Genomic DNA, 10,987 nt, shown 5'->3' with positions numbered 1-10,987 from the left:
TTCCACAAAATAATTAACACTTGGCTAAATTTGTAATTTTCTTCATTATTTAAGTATTTCACATGGTTTTCTAATAAAAACAAATTTTATAGTAATGGTCGGTATTTACTATTTAATGGTTTAAATGTAGAGATTGGATAAAACCATTGAAATTTGAAGTAATGATGCCACGTGCTGAGCAGATCTAATATGATGCCAAGTGGATTTTTTTTTTTCAAACACCTCCAAGTGTCCTCGATAATGCTCTAGCGTAAATGGAGTTACAAAAATGACGAACTCTTGAGACAGAATTCTCGTTTGTTTTGAAAAAAGGTCAGAGAGGGGATGATTAGGGTTTCAGACAGTATCCCGATGTAAGAAACCATTGGTTACTATTCTGAAGAATGAAGAACAGCGTGGAATCTCGCGAAGAAGATGCAAATGTTTCTTCTTCATTTCGTCGTTTACCAGATGAAATCATCCTCCAGATTTTTAACAAATTAATCGACTTGAAAACCCTATGCTTTTGCCATCTCATTTCCAAACATTTCTCCTCGATTGTACTTCAAATCGAAGCCATTTCCTTCACTGCTCCTTTATTAAACCCTCACATTTCCGATAAGAACACCGTCAGTGATGTCTCCCCAAGTCAGCCGTTTCTATCCGCTCATAGGTTTTTGAGCAAGTTTAAAGGAGTGAAGTTCTTATGGATCGAACTTCCTTCATCCAGTCATAGAGATATTGATGATCGTCTTTTGTTCAGGTGGAAAGCTAAGTTCTGTAGCAGAATGAAATCGTTCATATTTCTATCACCACATTCAATTTTTGACAAGGATGGATTCTGTATTAATGGAAATGGGGAAGAAGAAGAAGAAGAAGAAGACGAGTTACGAAATGATATGTTAAATCAGAAATTAGTCATTTCATTTCAGTGTTTTAGGGATGCGATGGTCTGGCATTCGATATTGTTGTACTTGGTTAAGGATCTACCAAAGTTGGAAAAGGTTTCCATTACTGATTTAGGGAGAAGAGGGAAGCTTTCTCTGAGTGGGGAAAAGCTCATTGAGGTGAAGGAATGGGTACATTCAGCTTCTGAAGCTGTGATGACTCATTTAGAGCTTCCTACTAAAATAAGTAACGGTTACATTCCCGTTTTGAAATTGCCAGTTTCAGGGTATGTGATGAAAGGGATACATTTTTGTGTAATGAAGATGAAAGATCTCGGGGATGGAAATGATGGTGTTATGAACAATGAGGATGCTTCTGCAGATAAAGAAGAAGCTGCGTATACTGAAGCTGTGATGGAAATTTTGGAGAAGCATACGACATGATGCTTAAGATGGCCGATGGTGTTTTAGTATGAATCAGGTGTGTACTCAATTAGGTTTTCATATTAAGGCTTTTTTTCCTTTGCAATTGAATATCTATAAAGTTAGAACTTGTTCTTTATGTCTAGTTAATTAAACACCCACACACAGGTCATCAGTTCTGAAATTAATCAGGAAAACATAAAGCTATGGGGTTTTTTAGAAAGTTCAAGTGAGTGTGGATCTTTCATTTTTGTCCTGATCTTCCATTATTCATGGCTATATTTTCTTTAGCTGAGATGAGGAATTGAGAGAGCAAGCCTTTGTCCTACCTTTTTGGATGAGATAAAAAATTACAAATTTTTGTCCCATTAACTGATTCATCACAACTCTAAGACACCATTATTCATCACAATAACTGTCAATATTACTGATTAATATGACCTTCTCAATCAATCTATGTATCTAAATCCATCTAGATGTGGTTCTCATAAACAGAAATCTGGTATCTATTAAGCCTATAAAAAGAAATAGGTGAAAAAAATAGACGAAGTTGAAGAAAGTTTTTGTTTAAAATAAGCTGTAATGAAAAAAAAAATACAAGGGTAAAAAGGTCATTTTAACAAAGTTAGTACTAAAGAACAGTTTTTGCAAAAAATGAAACCACAGGATAGGTAGCATTCTTGTAATGAAATTGGAAGTTGGAACCAAACATGCAATTTCCAAAATACCACAAGGACCAGTTCTGTAATTTTGTCTACAATGATAGTGAACAACCATGGACATGAAAAGACATACTTAACTTACCCATACATGATACATATGCCATTAACCAAAAAACTAAAGTTGGATGACTTATTTGTTAAGTAAAAGTAGAAGTTTGCAAGAAAATCGTTCAAGTATTGTATAACCTATTTGTTATTGCATGAAAACCATGGTATTTATTGTAATCCATGTTATGTGTATAATCTTTATGTATGACTTGTATTTCCAGGTAATTAAGCTAGTTCAAGTAACAACTAACAAGGGAAGAGAGAATATGAGGTGTAGATTGGTAGATATTAATTGATAGAAGATAGAAGGAATCTTTAAAACAAGTATTGAGATGTGTTTATTTTTGAAGAGGATTTATCCCTAGAAACTAGAAAGGTAGCAACATGTTGGTATGTAAAACATGTTATGTAAGTGACATATAATACTACTAAAGTACTTCGCAGCATCTATATATTTTATAACATATTTTTATTGTTTATGGACCTTTTAAATATTTATAAAAGGGTCTCATTTATTTGTTTAACCTAATCTATACTTTTTTTTATATTAAATCATGAGACAAAAACAAAAAATTATAATTTTTTTATCAAATAAAGAGGATTGTTTAATAAAACTTCTAAAAGCATTTTTTTAATCTTTTTATAAACTTCTAAAAGCATTTTAGTGTTATTTTGATCATATGTTTTGTGGTGTAATATGTTTTTCTTTTATTATGTATAATTAATTAGATTAAAAGATAGGGATATTCAACCATGGGATAAAACTTTAAAAAAAATCGCATTAATAGTTTTTAAAAAATTTGCAGAAAAAGTAAATTTCTTTAAAAAAAAAAACAAACAAGTAAATTTCTTTTTTTATCATTTTTGTAACAAAATTTAAGGTTCGTAGTATTCATAACAAGTTTAAGACCAAAAGTGTAAATATTTATATGTAATAATTTGAGAAAATTATAAAAATGGTACCTGTGGTATGGTGTAATAGACACATAGTCCAACTTCAATAAAATGGACAAACTTGGTCCTTGTGCTTTGTGGATATTACATAGATGGTCGCTCCAATACACTGCGTTAAAAAATGCTTAAATTTCAGTAAAAATAACCATTTTACCCTTCTTTTGTTCTTTATACATATGTCTTTATATTTTATGATTATTTTCTAAACCGTAGGGATCAAAACTTAATGTATTACGTTTGGCACAAAATCATCGTTGCATGCTCCTTTGCCTTTCAAAATTGTTTTTGTCGTTTACCACCATCCCCATCTTCTCCGATGTTGTAACTTAATGTATGTTCTAGCTTGATGATGTTGATGACTCATTTTAGTTTTCTGATTATCTTGTTGGATATCATTATTATATATATATATATATATATATATATATATATATATATATATATATATATATATATATTAAAGTTGTGGAGAAAAAGAACAGTAAATCTGAGATATTTTTTCCACTTTTGGTCCCTTAAATTACATTTTTTATCCCTCCATTTTTGTTTGTGTGTCACTTTGTTTAAAGGATAACACTTTTATGAAACGGTAATTCTACAACTTTTTTTTTTACTCTTTTGCCTCAATTGTTTTACCTGTTGCCACTTTTCCCCTAAGTTATTGTTTTTTACTTCTTTCGCTCAATTCTCTCGCTCCGCTTTTGCTTTAAACGATTCCCATTTTTTTTATCGTCACTTCTTTAATTAATGAGTTTTTTTTAATGTGTAAAAGCATTTATGAACAATAAGGAATTGATTTATTTTACATAAATGGTCCTTAGGTTTTGTTGAATTTGACGACAAAATTACATAAATGGTCCATATGGTCTACCCATGATGACAAATTTAGTCCCTACTACCTGAAAAGACCAAATTACCCTCACATTAACGGACAAAAAACAACCAACATGCTACTTTACTTTACAAAGCAATACCTTCCGACCCCGGCAACGCCGGGGAATCTTTTCTAGTTTATTACTTAAGTTTCATGTGTTGACTTCTTTCGGTTTAGGTTTTCAACTTGATTTCATTTGATTGTGTTTTTGATGCGTTGGACCCATTTTGTACATCTTAAGAACTGTGCTCGCATTAGAAGAAATACAAATCCAAAATGCTTAGAATCTAATCGGAGGAAATTCATTGTAATTACGGAATCATGGATATCAAAGGTCCTACCTTGGTATATGTTACTTGAGTATGTTGGAGGATATGACGGTTGTTGCTGAAAATTCATTTTTTCAATGTATATAAGGCACTTCAGTTTTTCACTATTTACACGTTCTGACTTGGATAACATGTTAATTTCATTATTTTCTTTTTAGAAAGACGCCGAATGATAATCTATATTTTTAATTTGTTTTTTTGCTTATATAGAACCAACTCAATTGCCCTTTCAAGATTCACATTGTTCTTTGAAGACATTCACCATCCATACTAATAGATATGGTTAGTTGGCTTTCCTGCACAATCGTCCTTTCAAAATGCTACCTACACCATCGAAAATGGATCCTTGCATGGCTGAATGTCACAAGCAAGCGATTTGCTTCTCCTTCATGAAGTCGAAGGTATACGATCCCCAACGTCTCATTTAGATTTCATGCATGGATTTCAATTTTCAAGGTTTCATCTTCCAATTAGCCATCAGCTAAGATTTTTCATTGAATATTTTTGTTTTGTATATATATATATATTCCATTGTGGTTTGGCTGTATCTTTTTGTATTTTGGGATGAACAATTTTTTTGTTTCAATATATGTATTTCCTTCGGCTTTACTTTGATAAAACCATCAACAAAATTTTAACTCACATCAAACACATATAAATAAACTTAAAAAACAACTATTTAAATAAACAATATTTATAAAATTATTCATAAAATAAAGCACATCTATATACACAAGTTTTCTTCGAAAAACTATATGATTCATATAAAATAGGGAAAATACCGGCAATAGTAAAAAAATGGGGGGTAAATTCAAAATTTAGACATGAAAATGGACATTTGCAGGTATAGATATGCATTCCGCGGAGCTCCGCGGAATGTACTGTAGCTCCGCGGAAAGGATCTTTAGATTTTTTTATTTATTTTTTTTTCACATCGTTTCTTCGGGGTTTATATTAATTCCACAACTAATTATTTTCAAGAAAAAGATTATGATAGTATGATAATCTTTGCTTGAAAATAATTAGTTGGAAATGAATATAAACCTCGAAGAATCGATGTGGAAAAAAAAACTGAAGATCCATTCCTCGGAGCTACCTCCGCGGAATGAGTTCATTCCTCGGAGGTAGCTCCGCGGAATGGATCTTGAGGGTTTTTTATTTTTTTAATACACTCATTTATTTACGATTTTGCCATTCCGCGGAGCTACAGTAGATTCCGCGCAGCTCCACGGAGCTACCTCCGCGGAATCCATGTCTATATCCGGAAATCCAATTTTTTGTGTCTATTTTTTGAAAATACCCTCCATTTTTTGACTATTGCCGGTATTTTCCCTATAAAATAATAACATATGTAAATCATTAATCTTCTCTTTTATTGTGCTTTCTTGATTTGACATCAATGAAGATGAGTTTACCATTTTCAAGAACACATTGTTGGGTCAAAAACTCCTAAAATAACATCAATTGAGAAAGTGTCACCTCAAGACATGTTATCACACTAAAAAAGTGTCACCTCACATGGCATGATCTTGTAACACCAATTGAAAAAGTGGTCAAGGTGATATAAAATTTTGTAACACCTACTAATTTTCATGTCATCATTTCTTATTTCTTTTTTTTTATTTATTTTTGAGTAATTATAAATAAAAATATAAATTAATAAAACATGCTATTTTAATAAATCATAAATTAAACATAACATTAAAAAACTAAAAATAATATTACAAAAAAAATTATAAGAAAAAAAAAACCATAGTCCTAATTTAAAAACATAAAACGATATTCCTAATTTTAAAACATAAACGATAGTCCTAGTCTAAGTATTTTTTTCAGATCTTCTTCTTCGTCATTCGAAGCACTCCCAAATCTTAGTGCGGAAAATCTCTTCGCTAGTTCGTAGAATTTCCAAATGCTTCGCCATTTGATCTTTATCTACTTGCCTACGAAGTGTAACATCCGGTTTCGAAAAGCTTCCTATTTCGGGAATTATGGACATTAATGGATCAAGTTAGGGCCCTAGACTTCAAGAGTTTAAGTTCTACGACCATTCGAGAGTGGATTATATATATATATATAGGTTGTGCGAACCAAGCTTTTGGTTCGTACTTTGGGGCCTAAGTGTATAATGGTAAAGGTGATGTTATCGGCGAATTAAGGATTATATTTCGGAAGGTTTTGAGTCAAAGGAGACTTGATGGGGTTGTAGGGTCTTTCATTACCTTTCTGAGCATATAAACAACGTCGATAACAGATTTGGGATGCGGAAATTATGACCTTTAGAAGTTAGGAAGGTTTTTGGGTTTTGGCCTAGTACGTTGGTCGTACAGGGTGTGCGTTGGGCGTACTAGGCATGGTTGATCGCGGAAGTTCAACCCTGTATGTTGGGCGTACCAGGAGTACGATGGGCGTACGAAGCCGGACTCAAACCCTAATATTTGGGTCTTGGACCCTATTTGAAGACCTTAACTTATTCCAAACCCTTATTACCTTCAGCCTCCACCCTCTCTAACCCTAATTTCGAAACCCAAGCCCCATTTGTGAGATCCTTGAGTTTGCGAGTGTTTAGGAGTGTTCTTGGTGCATCTTGGAGAAGAAGAAGCTCATTGGAGAAATGTTGGTTGCATTGGAGCTTGTATATCCGGACCTTGTTCACCTTGATCTTCCTTCTAGAGGTATAAAGCTTCCATCTTGATGGTTCTTTTTATAGATCTATTTTTGGTTTAATTTTCTATGTTTTGGTCCCATGGTTTCGGTTCTTGTGAGTATAAGCTACTTCGGAGCTTAAGGGTATCATTTCTTGTTAGATATAAGGTTCATGTAGCATAAAAATCAGATCTTGATAAGTATAATTCTTCCATACATGAGCTAGTGGCCTTTTGATGAAGTTATGGATTTAGGGCTTTAGTTTGGACACCATTAAGTCATGCAAAGTCATAAAGTTAGAAACTTTATGATTTAGGACGTCACATAAGAATCAGATCTGGAAGTTAGATGTTTTGTCTTAAGGTATTAAGAGCTAAGAATGGATATCCATATTTAGCTCCATCCTTTGGTGACTTTTGAGGTATAAAGTCCATACCTTGCTACTCTTTGCTTTGATATACTCTTTAGCTTGTTATGGTCCCTTTTGGTTGGTCTTGATGAGTTAAGGCCATTTTAGAAGCTAAACCTTGTAGATCTGGACGTTTTGAGGGTTCCTTTGACATAAAAATGCAAATTTTATGTTATTGGTGGTCTCATGCATGCATTAAGTCATTTGTTAAGTCCTTTTGAGCTTTAAGAGCCTCCTTAAGCCATCCATGCACGTAAAGTTGGCAACTTTACGTGATAAACCACCTTAAGGAAGTCAGATCTAAGTGTTGGAGTGAAGTCTTAACCGTGTAACGACCCAAAAATCCAGGGTAAAATTTTCATTTTTCATTATAGTCAAACACAAATGTTACTTAATCTAACCATTCAAAAACATTGCTTAATTAAAACTTTTATCAGAGTTACATCCCAGAATCACATAATCGGAAAACACGGGTGTGTGCGCTGCGATCAAGTCGGGTCTTTCCTTTTCAAACCAATGATACTTGAAACCATAAACAAAATTGTAAGCACGAAGCTTAGTGAGTTCCCCAGAGCATACCCCACATAATCCACATAATCACATAAACCATATCAATCACATAAGCCATGCATATAAACATATAAGGATGCCATGGAAACCCTCCAAGGTCTTACTCCTGGTGCCATAGGAACCCCCTCATGGTCTTAGCCCACTGCCATGGGAACCCCACATGGTCTTAACTAACTACCATATAAACCATACATACAAACATATAAGGATGCCCTGGAAACCCTCCAAGGTCTTACACCGGGTGCCATAGGAACCCCCTCATGGTCTTAGCCCACTGTCATGGGAACCCCCACATGGTCTTAGCCTGGAATGCCATGGGAACCCCCACATGGTCTTATATGCAACTGCCTCGGGAACCCCCCGAGGTCTTCCATGCAAGTATCACAAAGACAACTAGCATACCACATACTGCATAATCAACTAACATACCACATATAACTAATTGCCATGGGAACCCCCGCATGGTCTTCACATTGATGGGTTTTGAGCATCCTAACACTCCTATGGTGTACATGCAACCCTAGAAACCTTGGATCTATGTTTTACTATGGATACATGCAAATTTGTTTTTCCAAGGCTCATAACCTATCTAGCATGGCATGGGGTACTTTAAACATAAAAGCTAGAAGAATTACATACCTTTTCAATAGTGAGTTGATTCCTTGGAGTTTGAGAGCCAAGCACCAATAATGTGGATGCCTCAAATGGAAATCACAAATCACCACAAACTTGGAAAAACTATGATAGTGTATGTTTGCTTTCTAGAAATCGGCCACCTTTCTTTCACACACCACTAGCACCATTTCAAGCATCATAGGCTCCTTTATATAGTGTGGAGAATTAGGGTTACATCCATGTAAACCCTAATACCCATGACTCTTCCTTTCCAAGGCTCCATGGGTTAAAAGCTCCATGGACTATGATGAAGTTATGAATCGAGTATGTAATGAATCAGAGTTTAATGATCAAAGTAAGATTGCGAGATTTGAACACAGATGTAAATATGATCTTGTTTCAGCTCTATTACGCTCTCAAGTTTTACAGAGTACAAATGACAATCATGTAAAGACTCGTTTCCATGACTCTAGTAAACACTCCTATTTATAGGAGAGGAAAGCGTACACAAAATATACTAAGGATTATGCATTAAGCTTCGAATACAATGCCCTAGTAAAATAGATTACATAAGATACGAAGACTCAGTACATTCGAAGACATGAAACCCTTCGACTAATTACAACTCTATTTACCCTTACAATCTCCCCCTTTGTAATCAAAATCGAAGGCTTCAACTTGTAAGCAGTTGAATTGAATACATCATCACTCTTCGTATCTCTGTGTACCATGCAATGACCTTCTTAATCTCCTTCTTGTCAGTTTATGCATGCTCCAACAACTAGACATTGGCAAGCAGTGAAACGTATACTTCGATACTTAAAAGGGACTATTGATCATTGTCTTCACTTCAAACCCACTACAGCTCGTGCTCTTCATGCTTATTCTGATGCAGGTTGGAATTCAGATCGTGATGATAGTCGTTCTCAGTATGGCTTTGCCATTTTTCATGGTTCAAATCTGATTAGTTGGACATCCAGAAAGCAAAAAGTCGTGGCTAGATCAAGCACGGAAGCTGAGTATAGGTCCTTGGCTTATACTACTGTTGAATTGTTGTGGATCAAACAGCTAATAGCAGATCTTCAAGCACCAATCACTCACTCACCACTTCTGTTATGTGACAATGTTGGGGCTATTTTCATGAGCAAAAATCCGGTTATCAGTACTCGCTCAAAACACATTGCATTGGACTTTCATTTCATCCGTGAGCAAGTCGAAGAAGGCACATTGAAGATAGTTTATGTTTCCTCAGTTGATCAAGTTGCGGATATTTTCACAAAGCCTCTGGGAAAGGATAGAGTTTGTTTTCTTCGTTCCACGCTTCAAGTTCGTCCCTCTGTTCAGCTTGCCGGGGGATAATAACACAATATTTAACACATGTATAAATTGAAATAGTCTTGTACATTTGAAATAGTCTGTAACTAGTTCCTGAGGGTTAGGAGTCATTTACTCTCTTTCAGTTCTGTATCCATGTATATATACCTTGTACTCCCTTGTTCAGAGAGATAGGAAAATATTCTTCCCTTTACCGAAAGATACACAAGTTCTTGTCAATGCATGGTCCATAGCACGAGAGCCAAGGTATTGGGATAATCCGTTGAAATTCAATCCGGAAAGGTTTTTGGGAAATGAGATCGACTACAAGGGTAAACATTTTGAGTTTATACCATTTGGATCGGGTCGAAGGATCTGTCCTGGAGCTCCCTTGGCTCATAGGGTTGTGAGTTTAATGGTGGCATCGTTTGTGTATCATTTTGAATGGAAGCTTCCACACGATAAAGAAGAAATCGACATGAATGGCATTTTGGCCTCACATTGCTTAGGGTCACACCTCTCCTTGCCACTCCTGTACCCTTTAAATAAGTGCATGCTCCTATTATATTAACTTTGGTCGAAAAAATCTATTTTTATTTTCAGATGTTGTAAGCTTTGGATATTATATAAGACTACTTAATAATGTAGCACCCCATTCCCGGAATAACTACAAAATAATTAAATTATTGCCAAATGTAATCTATATACAACATTTCTATTTAAGTGAAATGAAATCAATTAGTTTTGTTAAGATCGTTATAGATCAAACAATAATATAAATAGAGAAGGTATAATTAATAAAATATTTACTTAATATTATAATTTAAATAAAGCAAATAAAGAAAGCATGTTTTTTCTTAGTAAGGTTTGCTTGGATTTCTTTCTGAAGTGATACAAACAAGTTTATATCTACTACAATTAAAGCGAACCCCATAATCTCTATTATAGTACTTGTAAGAGGTGTCGTACTAGACAAAGAGATGCTTGAGTATGTTAGATAATACTATTAAATAAACACTATAGTCTAACACAATATTTACAAAGATAATATCAATTAAAATACATAATTAAAGTATAATTCTTGTGTAGGAGACACTATAGCTATGTTTTCATATCTTTATGGGTCATTCATAAGTTGTGTTTCATACAAGTTCTTCAATGGGGTTCATCACTGGTTATCACACTTGGGAAACAAGTTCTTCAATGGGGTTCATCACTAG

At 34.3% G+C, this 10,987-nt stretch overlaps 1 protein-coding gene across 2 annotated transcripts; it reads left to right on the top strand.

Moving 5' to 3' along the window:
* The first annotated feature begins 215 nt into the window (after window positions 1-215).
* LOC145163097 (F-box protein At4g18380-like) lies at window positions 216-4,645 on the top strand. 2 transcript variants are annotated; one of them, XM_079081993.1, is made up of 2 exons: window positions 216-1,347; window positions 4,427-4,645. In XM_079081993.1, the coding sequence occupies exon 1, from the start codon at window positions 384-386 to the stop codon at window positions 1,308-1,310; it is 927 nt and encodes a 308-aa protein (XP_078938119.1). In that variant the 5' UTR covers window positions 216-383; the 3' UTR covers window positions 1,311-1,347; window positions 4,427-4,645. The 2 variants fall into 2 exon arrangements, with proteins under 2 accessions (XP_078938119.1, XP_078938118.1); XM_079081992.1 differs by lacking the exon at window positions 4,427-4,645 and adding an exon at window positions 2,281-2,536 and having other exon boundaries at window positions 217-1,347.
* Window positions 4,646-10,987: the final 6,342 nt, after the last annotated feature.

The sequence above is a fragment of the Lactuca virosa genome, chromosome 3 (assembly GCF_052849685.1).
Source record: "Lactuca virosa cultivar CGN04683 chromosome 3, Lactuca_virosa_CGN04683_v6, whole genome shotgun sequence".
Classification (NCBI taxonomy): domain Eukaryota; kingdom Viridiplantae; phylum Streptophyta; class Magnoliopsida; order Asterales; family Asteraceae; genus Lactuca; species Lactuca virosa.
The sequence above is the reverse complement of the archived record's forward strand: the minus strand, read 5'-3'. Positions and strand labels throughout refer to the sequence as shown.

What these genes read in the sequence shown, in the direction of transcription:
- LOC145163097 (XM_079081993.1), top strand. Translation starts at nt 384, where the DNA reads ATGAAGAACAGCGTGGAATCTCGCGAAGAAGATGCAAATGTTTCTTCT.